The sequence below is a fragment of the Pleurodeles waltl genome, chromosome 2_1 (assembly GCF_031143425.1).
Source record: "Pleurodeles waltl isolate 20211129_DDA chromosome 2_1, aPleWal1.hap1.20221129, whole genome shotgun sequence".
Classification (NCBI taxonomy): domain Eukaryota; kingdom Metazoa; phylum Chordata; class Amphibia; order Caudata; family Salamandridae; genus Pleurodeles; species Pleurodeles waltl.
This window is the reverse complement of record NC_090438.1, coordinates 45,002,581-45,024,772: the sequence shown is the minus strand read 5'-3', so window position 1 is coordinate 45,024,772 and position 22,192 is coordinate 45,002,581. Positions and strand designations below refer to the sequence as shown.

The following is a 22,192-nucleotide window of genomic DNA, read 5'->3' as shown; positions in this document are numbered from 1 at the left end:
TACCAAATGCCAAAGTAATTGAAAGCTTGGGTGATGGCTTGGACCAGATCTGTTGAATAACTAAGTGAATTGGGACTTCAGTGACTGCCTCACGCAAAATGCACCTTGAATGTGGCCAGCAGTGATTACCAAAACTTTAGACATACATGGCTAAGATGCAGGCTTATATACATGAGATACTCAAGTATCTACTGCTCATACAAGTGTAATGAACTACACTGTGCAATGAAAAGAAAGACAACACCCACTGTACACAGAGGAGGGTAAAAAAACACATGATCAAGAACTATACTGCAGTCTACCACAAATCGGGTGAACCAGACTGACATTGCACAATTATAATGAAGCAGGTGTGCACCATATGTTAGACTATCACTACAAGCAAAAAAGTACACCTGTACTGCACAACTGAAGGCAACATTCCTCAAGATCAGTGCTGCACCCAGAACCCTGTGTAAGAAATACTGAAACTAAGCCATAAGGATGTAGCACACATGGTAACCGAGCCAGACTTTGTCTGCACAACCCAAGAAAACTGCCATTGCAGCTGCAAAGTCTTGGCTGGAAAATGTGCTGCCTTGTAGCTAGCGATGTAACCGTTGAATAAGCTTAGAAAAGATTTACCTTGGGTCCCGGACCATCTCGGCTTCTTCATCGGGTTACTTCCATTATCATTTCTTATCGAACACCAAGAGCTCACATGTGGACTATGTGCGACCTAGAATTTTTTGCAGTTTTGAGAGAAGCCAAGTGTTAGAACTGTGCATAGAGCGCAGGCACAATTGAAGCAAAATCCTAAATCCTCCCACTTTTTTAAACCATCTTTATTGAGATTTTAAGTAGTGCACTATAATAGGAGTCATCATCAAACAAATGTACCAACAGTAGTATTGCTACAATGGTGTAGCCTGCTTCAGTACATATAAACAGTTCTACATTATGCCATGGCAGTTCAGATTTAAGGAACAGAACAACTAAACCAAACAATGACTGTTGACTCTCTAGCGAGGACATCGTTGACCTCGTTCCAGAAGGCATGGGCGATGGGGCCATTCCAAAACATGTGTAACATGGAGCGCAGCAGCATGGACAGTATGGTGAGGCCTCTGGGTAGATTTTGTGTAGTTTGGCTAATATTGTATCCCATTCCTTTTGGGCCAGTTCTCAACCAATGTCTTGCTCCCTTTCCTGGTGGAGCATCGCTAGTGGCTCCTGAGTTTTATGTGAAAGGGCCTTAGTAAGCCAGGTGACCAGCCGGCAACCAGTGCCCATTGTGCATAATGTGTCTGTCAGCGGGTGTGGATTGGGCTCGATGTCCACTGTGCCCCACAGTCGCCCCAGCTGTCCCATTAGTTGTCTGTACGCCAAGAATTGGCCCTCTGGGAGATCCGTGTGCTCAGTCATTTGGTCGAAGGGGCTAAGGGCCTCATCCTCAAAACGGCTAAATTTCCCCACTCTGACTGTTTACAGAGCCATTTATTTTACCTCAGCCACCAGTGACCATACAAAATTGTTTGTCAGATGTCTTGCATGTGGGAGAAAGAGTGCTGCCAATAACCCACATCCTTAGTCTGGTCTGTCTACCTAATTCCCATATTGACAGAAAATTCCCCCGGGGACAATAAAGGACCAAGAGAGCATTCTTCACATTAAGATGCAGAATTACAAACATGCATAAGAGCCCAGCAGAGTGCCTATGAAGGAGTTCCTTTAGCAGGTACACCGCTCTCTGCCACCAAGGATTCCATCTAAGACATACCAAATACAGTCCAACCGCACGGACATTTAGGCATGGCTCTTTGCGCCATTCAGCCTCAAGACTTTCAGCTTTGAAACACTTAATGCCTACCTAAATGGTGGCTCCCATGAACGATCAACAACTGGTCCTTTTGCTGCAAAAGAGGAAAAGGGCTACTCACATACTGAGATGGATGTGCACCCTGGCGTGTCCACTTAGCATACACCAACACCACCTTGGTCTCCATCCAGGTTGTCACCCATTTTCACTAGGTGCTTTCTGGGCCACAAAGCTGAACAGCTGCTTTGTAGCACTCCAAACATCAGTCTTTTCCTATGGAAATGCTCCAGCAAAGGGCGCAGCCTAGTCCTCTGCTGCGCCTGGGTTTGCATAAATATAGGAGGGAAAAATAAGTACTCTAGCAACCGCTATAGGGAACAATCCACCACGTATGACATTCCAAAAAATACAAGCCTTGTTGGCTGTATCCAGCTTTTCATGGGGCTTACGACATTAGAATATTTCCATGCCCTTCCCACAGACTTACCATCCTGGTTGGCGCTTACCGCTATAAAAAAAATATGCAAATGCAAACATTTTAAAAATGTCCCTTTCTCTAGTCCAGTTTTCTTTGTTCCACACCGTGATGAAGATTTTCAAAATATTGAAGGCAAAAGCAGACATCTTAAAGTCTGTGGGTCTCGAAAAAAGAAAGGTACTTGAGGTCTCATATGAGCCTCAGAAGATTCAAACACCTGGTTGTCAACCTTACCACCAGAAAGTTGTCTCAGAGACCTCTTCACCATCAACGATTGTTTTCAAGAGTCTGGGTTTCTCAACAACACAACTGTTAGGAAACCTCAGAATAACTGGTGACTTCTCTATTTCTGTGCATCATTTCAGTGGTTGAAATTCTCAAGTACCATGAAAAGACAGATGGGTGTTTAACATTGTGCAAACTGTTTATGATCTATGTTTCAAAGCACCTCTTTTCTCATCGAAGAAGGCACCAATACCTTTAATTACAACTGCTGAGGAAAGAAACTTAATTGAATCAACAAATAGGCCATAGAACACTGTTCTCTATCACTAAGAGGAGAAAACATCTCCCAAAGGTATTAATGGACCCAAAAGATGTCCATAAAAGGATGGGAGGCCAATTCTAGATTTACAAGAGGCCAACAAGGTTTACAAGAGGTGTGTCATCTTTGAAACTGGAGTCTAGCTGCAGGATAGTTTTTCTGTCCTTAGGGCTTTGTGCAGAATCATGACAATCTTTCCATCGGGAGCTACAGGCTTAATTGATTTTTGGGAAACCGATGGTCCAAGGAGTTTGGTCAGAGAAGGAATCTTTGTATCACAGGAACATGTTGGAACTCAGTGCAGGATTCTAACCTAGATGGACAATATGACGACTATGTATTATCTCAAAAAGTAGGGTGGTACAAGTTCCAGGCAAGCCCTAGCTGTTTGGTAATGTCGCCTCTTGAAAGGGTTTTCTGATAGAGACTTAGAGCCGCAAATTCCTCACCCTTTAAATATTACAAAGCCGATGTCGTTCAGCGCCAGGAGTGATGTGCGGGGCCTATATTAGCACCTCTTGTGTGCGTTGGTGTCAGTTCCTTTCTTTCTGTGCTACCAGATGCAGATCCAGAGATTATTCTTATCTCCCAGAGACCTTTACCTCTATTTGTCAACTCACAAACAAAATTCAGTGTGCAAGGGATGTCTGGTTAAACCCTGTAAGGACTGTCACACGCACAGGTCTTGGACTCCTACCCACCAGGTACGTCTATGATGTCTGGGATCAGGCCACAACTCCAAGACCTTTGGAGACTGCATGTCAGTGAACACCAGGGAATGATATGAGGCTTTGTTGCAAAGCACAAGAAGATGCAGCATTGAAGCTGCTCTAAGGCTTAAGCCTGATCCTGCTCCCTTACCGGTAGTCGACAGAGCCACTCTATAGAGGCCAGTCTTTGTCTCGCTCCAAATACTCCAGTAAGAAAAAAAAACATAGAAGTTGAAGCATAGGTCTGCTCCTTTATGCCAGTCCCATTCACCTGTCGAAGCATGTGGTTGGTGCCAACCATTGCACTCTCAAAGTGGACTTTGGAACCAATTCCGCAGCTGGTTCTGACACAACCTGAGCTTCCAGGACCTTCAACCCCACCATGTCAGATCTGTACTGACTCACTCAGGCGCGCCATTGGGCCCTAAAGAGCAGAGAGGCCTTCCACCTGATCTGTTGGCAGTTCACCCTCTGCACCAGCTGGTCTCTCTGAACCACTTCTGCCCTCTTCTCCAGTTCTGATGCAGCTCCCAAACCCACATCAGGCCCAGGTATCTTGACACCAATGCGGACCTCTCCTGACAAGGAGGTGGTTCTGATTGTCCTCTCTGACGCAAAATTGATGGTCTGAATTTGACTAATGCCTCACCCAAATCCACTTGAAGCACCAGATCCTGCATTCGAACTGCCACGTGGCAAACAACATTCATTACATTCCCTCTTTGGCACGGATTCCGAAAATGGCTATGACCAGGGAGATGAGTTCACTCAGCTCTATGCTGCAGACAATTGGTATGAGGTCTTGCACGAGGCTGGTGGGCTAGATACCTCCCAGGAACACCTCTTTTCTCTTCGCCCAGCTTCTGACAAATCTGCCTCCTCCACTCTGTTTATGCATAGGGCAGCTGAGGTCCTTGACCTCCAGCTCCCTACTATGGAAGTGAAAATAAACGTGCTGACTGAGGTCCTACAACCGGGCCAGACTACTTCTGAGGCCTTCCTTCCTTTCAGCGAGGCGCTGGCAGACTCCCTCCTGAGGGCTTGGGCCAGGCCTTGTACTGGCCCTCCGGCTACGCAGCCGCCAGGGCTGCCATTTGTCTCCATGCGTGTCACTGCGATCGACTGAGTTTGACATGCTGTTTGATGGACCCACCTGCTTAGGGACAAGGCTGACTATGCCCTCGAATGCTCCAAGAAGAGTAGGGCTACAGATCACTCTCTGAGCCTCTCTGCCCCGACCCGCCAGCTGCAACATGTCCGCTGTTCCTTGCATGGCCTTGGCCGAGGCATCCCTTACCACTAGCCTGTCCCACCCCAGCAGGGAACTCAACAGTTTGTGGGAGAGGACAAGGTGCCCACTGCCCCCACAGCCAGGGTCAGTGTACTGCTCAGTTCTCTGACCGCGCCCAATCCCCTCCACCTGCCAAACCTCTTTAGTGTACCCTTGCAGGGCCACAGGCACCCAGTAGGAGGCAGAATCCACCAGTTCTATCCAGATTGAGAAGCGTTCTCATCGGACACATGGGTCCTGCAGAGTATCTGCAAAGGTTATGCCTTTCTCTTCCATTCTTCTCCGCACCGTCCACTGTTCACCGAGCAACCAACAGAAGACCATCTCTCCATTTTGTGGCAGGAAATGCTAGCCCTTTTGGCCAAAGGGCTCTTGAGAAGGTGCCAGCATCAGAAGTAGGACATGGTTGTTATTCCCGCTACTTTCTGGTGCCCAAGAAGGACGGAGGTCTTCGGCCTATTCTGGATTTGCACCCTCTCAACACCTTTCTCCGGAAGAAGTTCAAAATGCTCACTCTTGCCTTGTCCTCCCTTGACCCTAGGAACTGGAAGGGGCTGTTGGACCTTCCCCATACCCATCCTGCTGGCCCATCAATGCTACCTTTGGCTTGTGGTGGGACAGGGATATTGTTGCTCCCCTTTGGTCTCACCAGTGCCCCTCGAGTGTTCACGTAAAGTCATGGTGGAGGTCAGGGGTGCCAGTCTTTCCCTACGTAGACAACTGTCTGTCTATGATTAGAAATATCTATAACAGCAAGGTTTGTACTTTAGGTAACTCTCTGATACATACTCTTTCTAATGATGCTTTCCTCACTCACCAACCCACCCTTTATCCCTGTTCTGTTAACTGGTTTTTTTTTCCATCTTGAAAGATCCGAAGTATAAAGTTCTGCACACAGGTCAATGCTAGTTTGCTTCTGGACTCTACATCCGGGAACTAGGGTTTTCTGTGTGTCCGTTCCTGAACAGAAATTCGGTACAGAACTGTACAATGCCACCTGCAGGTGCAAAATGTACTGCTGAAAAGGTTTCTCGACCCAACCTGATGCCTGTGGAATATTTAAACTTTGCAGAATCTGTAGTTATAGTATCTACCAAAATGAGAATTACCGAAGATAAGTAACTTGCTCTTAATCACTTGATTAGAGGGGAATCAGCATAAGAGGTTACTTAAAATCAGAGACGAGAGCTTACTGGTAACAGTGATAAGTTCCCTAGAAAGAGTAGGAGCATTAATAACCCTAGTGGTATAATAACTACATTTAGCACTGTGGCTATTTGACTTGTACTCCAAGGACGCCAGTCCAGCTGCTTGGGAATAGGATGCTCTCCATTTCCTTTTAGCTCTTCTTACATCATTCAGCTTTTGCACAGAAAGACCTTTATTAAACTAATGATTATGTTGATGGTTTTCGTTTGAATATCGTTCCCTGAAAGAACAGACCGAAGACCAGCACCAAGTTTATTTTCAAAGGTGGTCAGTAAAATATTGACATTTATAAAGATCCACCGAAGAGTCAAGGAAAGGAGCTGAAACGCACAGGAATACTATAAAAGGGAAATCTGTTGCAGTCATGGAAAGTGAGCATGCGTTAATCAAATTTGAGAACACCAGGCTGTTCCAGATTAACTAAAAATGAAATGGCAGAGTGGTTTGACCAAGGCAGGATTGTGTTTGTTCCAGAAGTACAGGTGAGGTGAAAAGAAAGAGACTTCATCTCTTTGTCTTGAGCCACATGTCAAACTGCTGTTGAGAAGAGAAACATTTTAAAGTTAAGAAAATTGACCACTATTGGTTGAACTAATAATTAGTCACCTATTAGAATATTTGCATTATTAGTTAAAGAGAAGCTAGTGATATCATTGAGTGCCTTGGAGTTAGAGAAGGTGGTGCCTGGAGGAAGGTTTGTAAGATAAATATTACAATTACAAGAACTAATTTCTACAAAAGTTAGATTCACCAGAAAAGGAATGCTGAAATCGTTGAAGTCTAACATATTTAAATAGGAACTTCACACCCTTTACTGAAGTGTGGTCATTCCGAATTATAGACAGATTTGATGGAAATTCATCTAGCGGTCTCAAGGTTCTGTGAGACAGAAGATATCTATATTTAGCAGTTCAGAAGGCTCTGCTGTCTCAATCCGGTATTTTAGCAGCTGGTCTTACATTAGATAATTTAACATTGTCAGGACAAGTGGGGAGAAGTGAGTTGTCTAAAGAAACACCCGGATAAATTGTTTAAAGGAGAAGACTGAAAGACATTCATCTTCCAGAGCTGTGTGGATTGCTCTCCCCTGCTGGGCCTAAATTTATGACAAAGCTCGTAAGGATAGATATTATTGTAAGATCTGTCTACATTAGATCAACAAACAGCACAGCTAGTAGCATTTGGGTGCAAATGGGTTTGCTTTTGCCAGCAGTCAACTCATTACTTTTTTGTGTCCACTGCCATCACTTATAGGATTACTGTTGTCGTCAGATACGCCATGATACACCAGGGGCGATTTTGCCATTTTGTTAACAGTATGGTTGATAGCCATCTTAGAATGGTAAAGTTAAAAAAACTTGTTCAAATTCCTAACCCATGGCCAAGTGTGGTCGCATGGTGAATAGGAAGCCACCGGAAACACACTGGTGATTTACATTGATAGTTTGTGTTGAACGTATAAGTTTCCAGGGTGGGCATTTACTTCTGAGTAAGACATATACCACTCGTAATGTAGTGGTGACATGGTGTCTGACTGCCACTTCCACATACATCTTCATAAAACTATGTAGGAGGCACAGTTTCCTAAACGTATTAATAAAAGCTGAAATCTACCTAGCCAAACAAAGCACCCGAGTACTTGGAGTTCTCAATGGAAGGCTTAAACACACCTGAGCGCACCTTTCACTGAGTGTGATTACATCCATCGCAGTTGGGCCCCTGTCCCCGAACTGTGGTGGATTCAGAGCACTTTGACAGTCGCTTCTTTGCCTCAGCAGAGCGATGTGTATGGTGCCCGCTGTAAGCTGAAGCTTAAAGAGCCCAGCTCTCTGGAGCATTGCTTGCAAAGCCAGGACAGCCACCCTCCACATGCGTGAGCCCTCCAAAACCACCAGCAGAGCTGGAAAAGGAGAATGTAGAAAATCAATATATTTGCCTAAGCTTTTCAAACCATTTTCATGAGGGTCTGTAGAAGCAAACAAGGGGAAGAGAGTGATTCTTTAATAAGGGAGAGGCATGTGGCCACCTTCTTTGTTTATTAGGTTAAGCACTTAGACTGCAGGCATTTCTGTTAATTTCAAAAGGGGGCTCTACAGTTGTTAGATTTATTTTTGTAAAGTGTTACGTTTTTAGTCTCCCACTCACACATTCATGTTTTTAGAGTTTATTGTATGAGCCAGTGATGCAAATGGTTTTAAATATTTGTTTAATTTTGTTCTATGTTGTAAATTGCTTAATTAATCAACACGTATATATATAATAAACTTTAAAATACCAGCAAAAGAGTGGAGTCCTAGTTCCCACAGAGTTGACTCTGTTGCAAAAAGCAATGCTTAATTTGAGCCAGTGGTTTCCAGTGCTCAACACTGGCACTTTGTCAACACCCGCTGTTCTAACAGCCGCTACATGGTGGCGCTGTTAGTTTAGTATTGTGAGGACCACAACAGCAGTTGTTTAGAAAATTAAATAGATGTTGAAACCGCTAATAGAATAGCTTGGGAGAACATGTATTGGTGGTCACTTTTAATGAATATTTAATGTCTGAATTGTCAGACGTATGAGTATGATGATTAGTTGTGATGGGACTGTCATTGGCAGCGCTGGGTGAGGAATGGTTGGTGCAAGCCGCAGTGGCCTTCTGACAAGGACCCTGGCATTTTTTTTTTTTTTTAACAGATTAAGTACTGACAACAAGTCTTAAATGAGACTTGTGGAAGTGCAGGTCTCCGCTGCAGAGTTTTAGGTGCATGTGTTCAAACTACCAAAAAAGTTCAAACTGTAATACCTGTTTGATTTTGTTTGTGCTCATTTGTCCCGCGCATATCAGTTTTGTATTAAAGTGCGGTTTGGAGGGAGGACAGTGCCTGGACAGCCTGTGTTTGGAATGGCAGTTTCTGGAATGTCAGCCTTGCCCTTTTAATGACAAGCCAGTCCCCATAGAAAAGGGCCGAGCAAAGCTATGCTTGGCTTGCCCACTTTCAGTATCCATTGGGTGAGCCCTGACATGGAGGGCAAGGGGCGAGGTTGTTCTGCGCAGACGCACGGTCCTGACCTTCCTGTGTATGCACATTCTGGCTGTAGCTCCTCTGCAGACCCTGATCCAGTTAATGAATGTCTAGGCTGCAGGGCAGTGGTTGCCTGTGTATGCTGTATTGTGGCCTCAGTGCCGATGCTGGGTAACTTGGCACTAGACATGGGGTCTGTGTAAACCCTGATATGCCCCACCAATGAAGAGGTGGGATTGTGCCCATCTGTGCTGTGTAGACAGTGTACAGCTTTGGGATCTGTATCCTGTACATTTATACACAATGCTTGGGTGGGGCGTTGTTGGTCTGGCTCGACACTCAGTCCCAACTGTGAAGCATCAGTGGAAATGCCTGTTGCCCTTGACATGTTCATTTGGCTGTGTTCATTTTGTCTTACATGCTCTACTGTCGTGTTGCATGGCTTTCTGTGCTGACATCCTGTGTATTGCTGTATGCCAATTGTTTCTGAATGTTGGTCTCTTCTTGTTGGCTTGCAGAGGGAGTCACCTCCAACACCAGTGACAGTGAAAGCAGTTCCAGTAAGTGTCCTTCTCTCAAATTCCTTGCCACACTCTTCCCTCATTCTCACTTTATTGCTGGAAATGTGAATGTTCTTTTCAGGTTGCCATGAACTGCGCTTTCAGTGTTATTCCTCAATCACAAAGTGTAATGTTTCCATTCAGAGTCTCTGCTCATGCTTTTCAACAAGAAATGTTTGCTTAAATGCTTTCTGCTGTGCCATTGGCTGTCATTGACAGTGAATCCGATGTGAAATTAGATTTAGATGTTTTAAATCAAAATAGGTTTTATAGTATGTTCCTTACTCTTAAGGCCACCAGCCTCCCCTCCATGTACTAAGGGTGGTGGATGTTGCCATTTTTCCAGTGGCAGCAATTTCTTCAACCACACAGTGGTATGCTCTCCCATAGCTGCACTTCGCTTTTGAGCTCTGCGTTGATCAATGTTTTACAGTTGTTCTAATATTCCTGTGCCATCTCATTTGTTACAGAAGGGCAAGAAGAAACCATTTTGTCTTACGAACCTGTGACTCGACAAGAAAGTGAGTCTGCAAGATCACCTGTTGCAATCTAAAGTAACACATGTTAATCTAAATGCTGTTCCTTCATTGAATCTCATACCCACCCACAAGCACTGCCCTGTATTGCCTTGTTTTTCAATATGCAGGTCAGTTGTTTTGTGTAAAGTGGGCATGTGTGCTCCTCTGAGTGAGATAACTGAAACTACTACTGACCAGCTTGGGATACTCAGGCGTGCTTGGGCAGGGAGAATACTTGTTTGTATGAGGGCTTTTGGGGACGGTTTGGAATATGTGATGTCCTATCCTGTGATTGGATCGCCTGGCTTGTTGAGTGAGTGGAGATCAGATGTCAAGCTGAGTGTGGATACTAAACACCAGGAAAGTCTTGGAAAAGGCTGACTAAGTGAGCTGTGCTCTCTACATGAGTGGGGAAATGTTTTGCAAAGACTTCTCATAGATGCAGATGAGGATGCCGAAGCCCACCTTGGCTCAGCTACCCTTTCAATTTTACTATTGTAGACTGTACTTGGGCCTCAGCTCTCACACTTCATTACTCTACTGTTTCTCTGTTATGCTTTCTTCTCCTAATATTTTCTCCAGCGCTCCTTGTGGACCCATTGAAGAGTGTTGGGCACTTTAGAAAGTCTTGCTTAATCTTCAAGCAAGTCTACTTTCATTACCTTGTATTCTGTAATACCGGATTTGCTGCAATGTGTGTTTTACCTCTACTTTGTTCATCCATTGGTAGATAACTACCTGGTCCTTAGCTTCTTCAGACTACAGTGTTCTAATCCCTTGCCCATCTTTATCGTTTTCAGATGATTTTACTGCTCCATTATGGTAGCATATTTCCGTAAAAAATAGTTGTTTTCACCCTGTTGTATTTCGGCAGACAGAATGAATGCGTAGGATTGATGGATGCATGTTTGTGTATCTCTTCCACTGTTTGAAGAAGGGTGGGCTCTACAGAACATAGGATTCGAGACACATAGTTTAGACTCATAAGGTCTTACTTTGTTTTTGTTTCTTAGTTCACTATGCCAGACCGGTTATTATCCTTGGTCCGATGAAAGATCGTGTCAATGATGACCTCATTTCAGAATTTCCACACAAGTTTGGATCTTGCGTACCACGTGAGTCTACAAGCAATCTTATTTTCAATTTTTTCCTCTTTTCCTTTGCATATCTAAAACGATCTCCACAGTAGCAATTAACAATTTGATTCCATACCTCCCTACTAGAAAGGGCTTCCAGTTCTGTGAATAACTTTTCATTAACACTTCTTGCTCTGTGGGTTCCAGGAAAAGCAACATACATTAAATATACAACTAATGAAGCTGATCTTGAAATTCTCTTTTCATATTTAAGGTAACAATATTTAGGGTTGCATGACAGAATTTGTGACCTACAAGCATTAGTTGTAAGATTTTGGTGAGGTACGGCTTGTACGTGGACAGTCCTCCAGAATGGCCTGCGTTGACCTTCACCCATCAATCTGTGATGAAAGCATGGGTTTTCCGTGTCCCATGCCCCATGTTACTTAGCAGTTCTCAGAAAACGTCTAGGTGGTGTAATCCAAGAGGATGGGCTTGTCCATGTGTGATGGTGACCTGGTGGTTGTACTCCAAATCAGTGGTTCCTAACCTTAAAAAAAAATAGATTAATAAAGTTTTAGTAAATAAAAAAAAGAAGAATGGTAAATTAAAAAAAAAAAAACCTTTGTCTTTTTTAAAGATTTTGAAATTGAGAGCTAAAAATGAAGTTGACATTGTCAGCAAACAGAATATAGTATGGCGGCTGAGTGTCCTCAATTATAGCACTGACTCAGAGAGGGCACATTAGAAGCAAATGGGGGGGGGGGGGGTGGAGGTTGGGGGGGGACGGGGGGGTTGGTGGGGACGGGGGGGGTTAGGGGGGTGGGGGGGATTGGGGGGATGGGGGGTTGGGGGGGGGGGGGGGGTTGCAACACCAGATAGTCTTATGTTGAAGACTGTAAAAACCTGTCACACCCCCTACCCCCCAACCTCAACCCCACCCCTTCTGAGGCTTGAACAGCTTCTACTACCCAGGACGAATTGTACTCACAATTGCCTCAGTCAGTTGATTTTTCCTGCTCTTCTGAGAAGGATCCCAGAACAAATTGGTGGTTTCACATCTATTGTTTTGTGAATTTAAACTCTAGTTGTGTCTTCTTACCATTACTCGATGTTTCAGACATCTTTCTGTCGAGAGCCCAATTCTTCTGATTTTGGTTGTCGGAATGCCTCCCTGTTTGTGAAGGGCCACTGATGTGGGATAAAAATGGCAGCTACAGGCCCATACAAATTGTGTTCATCCTTCACCTACACATTTAGCTAAGAAAATGTGAATTCTGCCTTAAAAAGTAAAACAGGATACTCAAGAGCCAGAAAGACAGTAGAAATTGGAGAACCGAGAGCTGATAAGGCAATGAAGAAAAAGAAGAAATCTAAGCGGTCCTACTCTAGCAAGATGTGTTTACAATCTACTTTCATGTCTCCACTCATGAAATACTAATGAATTACCATCTCCAGTAAATCTCAAACGATGTCTCCTGCACTGTTCTTTGTGGTAGAGCAAAATTGCTAAACACCCCAGAACGGGTGTAAGAGCCTGATCCCCTTCTTGATCACATTCAGATACAGATGACACTATAACATCATACATCTCGATGTCTCCTGTTGCATTGTCTTCCAGGGTTTCACAGGTGGATGACAATACCACCTTCCACAACATGCTACAAAACTGAACATATCACTGGAGGCCCAACAACCTGTGGTCTCTTTTATAATGGAGAGACTGTAGCCTATAGCAACACAAGACTTCTTTTCTTTTAGTACCAAGTTCTTCTGGAGATTGTGGAGGAGAACATCTCCAGTACAGGATCTTTTATAGATTCAAATGCTTGAATCGTCCCCGTTGTCCAAGTGGAAATCTCACACTATAATTAGAAAGCAGTACAGTGTTACACATAGACTGATAGGGCTAGAAAACAACAATGTCGGTATCCTGTCCACATCATTCAAAAAGAACCAAACTTCATCCAGTCAGACAGCAGCACCCTGATAACCACTCCCTTTAGAGGCTAAAATATTTTTTATTTTCTACTGCACTGTGATGAGTTTCCCTGACCTATGCTCAGTTTACTTCAGACAACCCTTAAATGTTCAACTTTTTAGTTTCTCAACGGTTTTACTGTATTGAAAGTCAATTTGTTCACCATCTGTTGGCTGAAGTCTGACTAAACATCATGTCAGAAACGTCTTAAAAGGCCTGTTCGGGCCTTGTGGCACTTGTGGGAAGAAACGCTTCATTTTGAGAACCCTCGCAAGGAATACACTGCCCTCACTCCACAAAGTAAAGGACTGTAAAAAGGACTGGCTTTCAATTTGGCTTCACAAAATCAAGGGCAGAGATAACCCATCTTCAGATGAGTACACTGATGCCCCTTCTGACCGACCAAGAAGCCTCACAAGGGAAAACGATCAGAGGGACACCCTTCCAAAAACAGAATGGAGCAAGAACTCCCCAAGAAGGCCTCAAAAAAGGCCTTTCTGAAAGCAACGCCTGTTCTCTGAAACTTCTCATAAAGGCAAGAAAGATCAGAGCCTATTAACCATCTTAATAGGTATCTTCTAAATACAGGAAACCATCTTCACCATCAGTGGAACAATTGTCGACGACACAAAACCTGTTGATAATGGATAAATAAATAAAAATCTAGTTAACGGTGAAACTATTTACAACTATGACATTGATGAGAGGCTCATTACCGACGACTACTTCAGACGATGGGGACTCAGTCAACGATTACTTCAACGATTACTTCAACTTAGCTTATCATGAGAAAACTATTGATGAGGGGAAAATTTACTGTAACCACAGAACAAGGCATTTCAGTATCATTATGCCTAAACATATCTCATCTGATAAGGTGTCACCCTTGCCATCAAGCAATTTTCTAGACGTAGAGGACTTGGACGACAAAGCCCCCTTTGGCCCAGCCTACAGCCCTTCAGACTTCCATAAAAAAGACTAAGAGGAAGATGACGAATATATAGAAGGTCATTATTTCGCTTCCCAAACTGACATTCTGGAAACACTCAGGGCTAGGCTAATTCAGTACATAGAAGATTATGGCCTGTATGAGCGAGGAGCTCAATACAAAATCCGATTCTACGAATCTTGGTTAATGGCCTAAGGTTTATATTGGTATATTACTCCAAGAGGTCCCCGGAGCCATCAAAACCAACATCTCCAACCCAACCATCATTATATCTGCACTTCCTACTCTCCTTACCAGTGGCGTAGCGTGGGGGGTGCAGGGGGGGCCAGCCGCACCGGGCGCAACATCTGGGGGGGGGGGGACGGGACGCTCGCACTCGCAGCTCTTAGGGGAGCGCAAATTACTTGCCTTGCCCCGCACTCGCAGCTCTTGGGGGGCGCAAATTACTTGCCTTGCCCCGGGTGCTGACAACCCACGCTACGCCACTGCTCCTTAATCCTCACAATTTTTTCACATTTCCAAGTCCTAGACCAATTCTGCTACTGAAAGCTGCAATGCCACCTGTCGACCAGGATACAGGTTATGATGATGATGATAGAGAAGGAGGTGAGATAAATGATAGTTGAGATATAGGATCAAGAGGTCATGCCTATCTAGCTCCTGTGCCACCACCAGCAATTCCTCACCAAGCTCATTCTCCACCGAATGACACTGGAGGCTTCCATATCTTTTTACAGAGAGCATCCAAAAGATTGAAATACCAATTCTTGTCAAACAGTCAGGCTGTTTTCTGCATGACTTCAAGGAGCCCACTAGGGAAATCAGTAAAAGCTATTCCAGTAGTTGTTTTTATTTACAACGAAGGTATAAATTAATGAAAAACCAGCAACAGATTCTGCTGTTGTTCCTCGACTGAATGAAAAAATAGAAATCCCCAGGAGCAAACCCCTCTGCACACAACTGCTGAATTCAGGAAAGGTTGGGCACAGGGCCTAGCCTCCCTCAAGACTCTTTGCCCAGCCAGCTGTGCATAGAGGCTAACCATGGACGCACATTGTGATTTGCCCACAGATCTTGGCCTTTGACTAGGCACATTAGTTTATTTTTTCTTTTTAAATATTTTTTGACTTCATGGTCCCTGGCTGAGTACGATGATTCCAGGTCAAACGTTTCTGACCCATGTCTCCTTCTGTGGATCCACCTTTCTGAAGCCATGATTGCAAATCCCCAAAAAGTGATCCATGGCTTGACGAAGCTTTCTGTGGGTTCATGATACACTGGCATGAAATTTTCCCTCTCTGTGAATCCTTTCCATGAGTTGTGGTAACTTGACCCCAGCACTGCCATCTAGGCTCCGCAATACTGTGACATACATTGCACCCTGGGCATCATTTCGGATGTCAAGGTTCCTCAAATCCTACAGAAGATGTACGGCTCTGCAACTCATATTTTTTTTTTTAAGCTACAGGGTCCCTCCTTCAAGGCATTGGGTGTCAGGGGGTACTTAACCCTGCACCCCCTTGTGGCTCTTGCAGTTTTATTTTTTTTTATTTTTTAAGATGCAGGGACTGTACCTCCCTTCCTGAAATGACAACCATCAAGAGAAGTTTTTCTCTTGCAACTGGACAGTCTGAGCATTTGGATCTGTAGTTCTACCTTTATAAGGAATGGTTTCTTACCTGTAACTCCAGTTCTCTTGTAGGGGTATTTCCATGATAGTCATAAGCACTGAATAGTTCCGCGCGCCTGCGGGGACCCCGGAGCACTGATGTGAAGTATATTCTTAAGTGCAAATTTCAACCCTTTGAAAAAAGGTTTGTCAAAAAACACTTAAGAATAACACTGTGCAGCCTATGTGAACAGCTACACAGACCAAATTGTTTAAAAGAAAAAATCAATATTAGTGTAAATTCAAGTTCAAACACTTATTTATTTTAGAAATGTAATAATAAGTACATTCTCATACTTTATTTACACCTCTGATGAGAATAAAAACAATGCAGGGCAGTGTAGCCCATAGGCTGCCATTATACAGAATGTAAATAGAGCTGTGCCTTTAAGAAAGTAAAGTCTTTCTGTATCCCATCATGCACAGCAAAAGGCAGTTGCCTCAGTTCTTTTTGAAGGCTTTACCCTGGAACAACCTTTGTTGGAGTACCAACATCAACCATATTTATGGCAACCCTTTCTATGTGAACTCCACCGGGGAGGAGGGAGGGTTGCTTATGACTATCATGGAAATACCCCTATGAGAGAACTGGAGTTACAGGTAAGAAACCATTCCTTCTCTCGTAGGGGATTTCCATGTATAGTCATAAGCACTGAATAGACTAGCAAGCCCATCCCCATAACCGCGGTGGAGTAGACAGAAAAAATACTGCCAAAACATAAAAGTTATGCAAATAAGTTCTTAAGCAAGGCCTGTCCAACCTGCGCATCTGCCCTAGCGTCTGTATCAAGGCAGTAATGCTGAGTAAAGGTATGGACCGACTTCCAAGTGGCAGCCTTGCATATTTCTGCCAAAGGGATATTTCTCATCAAGGCTGTAGTAGCTGCCTTCCCTCTAGTAGAGTGGGCTTTTGGCCTACCACCGAGGGACTTGTTCACTAACTGATAACATAACATTATACATGAAACAATCAATTGCTTAGAGGTGCCCAACCCTGTTCTAACTGGGCCATAGTTAACGAAAAGCTGTTGTGATTTACGTAAGCATTTTGTCCTGTCCAAGTAAAATTTCAGAACCCTCTTTACATCCAGAGAGTGCAGAGTTCTCTCAGCAGGAGTGGCCGGATTTTGAAAAAAGGTTGGTAATGAAATGGTTTGATTCACATGAAAATCGGAGACGAGTTTCGGTAAAATTTTTGGATGAGTCCTCATTACCACTTTCGCAGAATGAAAAACCATGTAGGGTTCTTGAGCGCAAAGGGCCTGGATTTCGCTGACCCTACGTGCTGAAGTGATTGCCACCAGAAAAGCAGTTTTCCATGTGAGATGCTGAAGTGATGCCTTATGTATTGGCTCGAATGGAGGTAGCATCAGACGCGATAGGACAACATTCAGTTCCCATGGAGGAGATGGTCTTCTAATGGGAGGAAAAACCTTTTTTAAACCCACCAGGAAGTCCTTAATAACTGGGATTCGAAAAAATGAAATTTGTGAGGGGCTCTTTCTGTATGCTGTTAGAGCCGCCAAATGCACCTTTATTGATGACAATTGTAAGCCCGATTTTGCCAAATTTAGCAAGTATGGCAGAATAGACTCCTCTCCGCAGGAGATCGGGTCGATATTGTTGTCTAAACACCACACGCAGAATCTCTTCCACTTGCTTGCATAAGTGGATCGTGTGGAAGGGCGCTTTGCTTGTTTTAGGATTTCCATACAATCCTGAGGTAAGTTCAAGTGTCCATATTGCACTAGCTCAGGAGCCATGCTGCCAAACTCAATGATGAGAGTTTGGGATGGGATATCTGCCCTCTGAACTTCGTGAGCAGGTCCGGACGATAAGGGAGCCTGATGTGTGGTTTGAGTGACCGGTGAAGGAGGTCTGGGAACCACCATTGGCGTGGCCATTCCGGAGCAATCAGGATCATTTTGGTCCGAGCATTGAATAACTTCTGGAGGACCGCCGGAATCAGGGGAAGCGGTGGAAAGGCGTAAAGAAATGCTCCTGACCAGCTTATCCACAGGGCATTCCCCAGTGTCCCTGGATGGTAATATCTGGAGGCAAAGTTTTGGCATTTTTTGTTTTCTGGGGTTGCGAATAGGTCTATAGAGGGTGTACCCCATAGTTTGAAAATGGAATGAACGACGTCGTCGTGTAGAACCCACTCGTGGTTCTCGTCCATTACGCGGCTGAGAGCATCCGCTTGAACATTCTGGATGCCAGGCAGGTGTGTTGCTACTATCGACATGTTCCTGGCTAGAAGCCAATGCCAAATTGTCTGAGCCTCTCTGGATAAAATCCTGGACCTGGTGCCTCCTTGTTTGTTTACATAGTACATAGTGGCCACGTTGTCCGTCTGGAGAAGGAGAGTTTCCGCTCTCAGAGAGGGAAGGAAAGGTTTGAGCGCCAGGTGGACTGCGCGAAGCTCCAGCAGGTTGATATGATAGAGACTCTCTTTCTGTGACCACTTGCCTTGGACTCGAAGATGTCCCATGTGCGCTCCCCATCCGAGCAGTGACGCATCTGTTACGATGGTTTGAGCTGGAGGCTGATGTTGGAACGGAATTCCCACCAAGAGATTGTCGGGTAGAGACCACCAATTGAGGGACTGTAGGGCGTGGGGAGAAAGGAGGACCTTGCTCTCCCATTCGTTCATTAGTTGACTCCATTGATCCTCCAGGTTTTCCTGTAATGGTCTCATATGGAGGCGAGCATTGGGAACGAGATGGATACAAGACGCCATTGAGCCCAGTAGAGAAGCTATTACTCTTGCAGTGGTCTGTGGAGTCTCTTGCAGTTGTTTGCACTTTTGGAGAATCGATAATCGTCGTTCCTCCGAAGGAAACACCTTTCCTAGATTGGTATCTATAATGGCCCCTAAGTAATGCAACCTCTGAACAGGTGTTGCTGTGGATTTCAGGAGATTTACTTGAAGACCGAGCTTCTGCAACAGCTGTAGAGTCCATTTGAAATGTTGTTGCGCCTCTAGATAACTGGAGGCCTTTATGAGCCAATCGTCTAGATAGGGGTAGACAAATATTCAATGTTTCCTCAAGTGGGCGGCTACCACCGCCATGCATTTGGAAAAAGGCTTCGGCGCTGATTTGAGGCCGAAGGGCAGAACCGCAAATTGGTAATGATGTTTTCCGACGGTGAACCTTAGGAATTTTCGATGTTTCTTGGTCACCGGAATATGAAAGTAAGCGTCGCAAAGGTCTATTGCACAGAGCCAATCGCCCTGACGAAGATGTGGGTAAATTTGGTGCAAGGATAGCATCCTGAATTTCTCTTTGCGAATCCACTTGTTTGCTGTCCTTAGGTCTAAAATGGGACGAAACTCGTGCTTGTCTTTTTTTGGGCACAAGGAAATACCTCGAATAAATCCCCTTCCCTTGCTGGCTGATCGGGACGGGTTCTATGGCTCTTTTTTGTAATAGAATGGTGACTTCTAACTGAAGAGCTTCGAGGTGTCGGCTGGTTGTTTTGGGTGGAACAGATGGTGGAGGATTGGTGAATCTGAGAACGTAACCATGTCTCACAATATTCAATACCCAGGCGTCTGATGTGATGCGTAGCCACTCGTCCAGATGATTCAAGATACTTCCCCCTACCGGAGTGGATAACGGAGGAGGGGGAAGCGAAGATTCAGGGCTTAGACGTGGGAGCCTGTCGAGTTGTCTGGGTTTGAGGTGTTGAACGACCCCTTGTCGATCTTCGTTGTGTGGAGAAGCCCCTCTGATGCTGCTGCTGTTGTTGCTGCTGGGGGCGTGAAGACATCCAATGTGGAGTCTGATACCTGTGGGTGAACAGTCTTCTTTGATATGGGCGGAATACCTTTCGCTGTTCTTTCGGTCGTTCCAAGCCTACCGCTTTCAGGGTATCCAGCTCAGACTTCATTCTGGCCATCTCGTCATCGGCATGAGAGCCGAACAAAGTGGAGCCTGAGAAAGGTAAATTTTGTATTCTCTGCTGTGCTTCCGGTTTAAGAGATGTAAGTCGCAGCCATGCATGTCTCCTGAGCGCTATACCGTGAGCATAGTTATGTGCGGATAGTATCGAAGAATCCGCCGCAGCACTTATAACTTGGTTAGAAACCATAGCTCCCTCGCCCACGACCTCCAGGAAATCTTCCCTTTTGTCTTTAGGAAGATGCTCCGCAAACTGTAGTACAGAGTCCCAAAGGGCTCGATCGTATCTCCCTAATAAAGCAGTGGCACTGGCTGCTTTCATGGTGATGGATGCAGTAGAGCATACTTTTCTTCCTGCAGCATCGATCTTTCTGCTCTCTATCTGGAGGTGAAGAGGAAGACGGTGACGTCGAATGCAATTTCTTTGCCGCCACTATAACCACTGAGTCCGGTACTGGGTCCGACCTCAAGAATAGAGGATCTTGTTCTGGTGGACGGTATTTTTTAATTAGTCTGGAAGGAGCAGACTTTGTTGCTGCCGGTGTAAGAAAAATGTCCATTGCCTGCTCAATAAGACCCGGAACCAGTGGAAGCAAAGGTCTCGAAGATGTCCTGTGATGCAAGGTCTCGAAGATTACTGACGTCGATGGGGCCGGTACTGCCAGCGGGATATTCAGTTTGGATGCCCCTCGCACCAAGACCTCCTGGAATGTATTCACATCATCTATGGGGGACACTTTCGGAGACGGTGAGTCCGATAGGGTTGGAGAGTAGTCCCGTGTAGACGAAGAAGAATGTCTATGATGTGAATGCTGAGATGTCTGTCTTGATTCATGACGATGGTGCCTCGAGGAAGATGAACGTCTAGAAGAATGTCCAGAACGCCCTACAGATCGCGTTGGAGTCCTCGGAACAGACTCTGAAGGAGGCGCCGGAAGAGGAGCCGTAGGTGTTACCGATGTCTGTGGTAACGGCGACTGTCTGGGCGAGAGCTGTGGAGACGCTGGAAGCAGGATAAGTGAGGCCGAGGATTCCGATGTTGTATAAACCCTTCTAGGCCTCTTTGATGGTCGTCTCGACGTCGATACACTCCTCGACGTCGAAGTGCGGTGACGGCGAGTGCCTCTGGACGTCGACTCCTCTCGCCGCTGAGAACCTCTCGACGACGACCCTCAACGTCGTTGTGGGGACGGCGAACGTCTTCGACGGCGAGCACTCTCTCTCGACGTCGATCGTCCTCGCCGTGTCGACAGCGAGCCTGACTCGGATCTCCTTGACGTCGGATGTCGACGCCGTCTCGACGGCGAAATGGTTGTCGACGGCGAACGATGTCTTTTCCTCGCCGGCGAACCACTCCTCGACGGCGAACATGTTGGCGCCGTTCCCTGCTTCGACGCCCTCGACGTCGTCGGAGACCTGTGCCGTTTTTCAGCAGGTCTGGTAGGAGTTATAGAGGAAACAGGTTGAGCCCTGGTAGAAGCCTGACCTTCTCCTCGCTCTGTGGTGGAATGGCCACTTTTTCTCCTGTCCTCTCTCGCCTGAAGTCGGATCTTCTCTCTATCACGAAGAGTTCTTCTAGAGAAGGTTTTACAGATGTCACACGACTCCGGTCTGTGGCTGGATGGAAGACAAATTATGCAGACCCTATGTGGATCTGTTTTAGCCTTCTTTCTGCCACAAGAAAGGCATTTGTCAAAAAGTGAAGGCATTTCTAACTAGAAAAAACCTCAAAATTCTGTCAGAATTTAACAGAAAATAGTAGGAAATGATCACTCAATGTTAAAAACGTCGAGTGAAATTGAAATTCAAAAGATTTTAAATGAATTTCTTGTCACAAAAAGCTTTGTGAGGTAGAGCTCAATGCTTCAGGGTCCTGTCAGAAGGAGCCGGAAAAAAGAACTGAGGCAACTGCCTTTTGCTGTGCATGATGGGATACAGGAAGACTTTACTTTCTTAAAGGCACAGCTCTATTTACATTCTGTATAATGGCAGCCTATGGGCTACACTGCCCTGCATTGTTTTTATTCTCATCAGAGGTGTAAAAAGAGTATGAGAATGTACTTATTATTACATTTCTAAAATAAATAAGTGTTTGAACTTGAATTTACACTAATATTGATTTTTTCTTTTAAACAATTTGGTCTGTGTAGCTGTTCACATAGGCTGCACAGTGTTATTCTTAAGTGTTTTTTGACAAACCTTTTTTCAAAGGGTTGAAATTTGCACTTAAGAATATACTTCACATCAGTGCTCCGGGGTCCCCGCAGGCGCGCGGAACTATTCAGTGCTTATGACTATACATGGAAATCCCCTACGAGAGAACCATGGATTCAAAAGGGCATTACAAGAAAAGGCTCCCTTGCTCAATCAATTTCATTTTTTTTTTATTTGTTGCTTTGTGGATATTCGCAAATAGGATCGCAAATCATCCACAGTAGAGCCAAGATGTAGAAAAGTGTTAACCTCTTAACACCCTTTAAAAACGTTTTTTAAATGTCT

General features: G+C 44.9%; 1 protein-coding gene across 12 annotated transcripts in view; it reads left to right on the top strand.

Moving 5' to 3' along the window:
• Window positions 1–22,192, top strand: part of DLG3 (discs large MAGUK scaffold protein 3) — a 1,213,683-nt gene that overhangs the window by 1,144,034 nt on the left and 47,457 nt on the right. For all 12 annotated transcript variants that reach the window (XM_069209533.1, XM_069209549.1, XM_069209524.1 and 9 more), the window contains 3 exons: window positions 9,554–9,595; window positions 10,066–10,116; window positions 11,127–11,228. In XM_069209533.1, coding sequence (XP_069065634.1) covers window positions 9,554–9,595; window positions 10,066–10,116; window positions 11,127–11,228 — 195 coding nt within the window. The remainder of the gene's footprint in view (window positions 1–9,553; window positions 9,596–10,065; window positions 10,117–11,126; window positions 11,229–22,192) is intronic.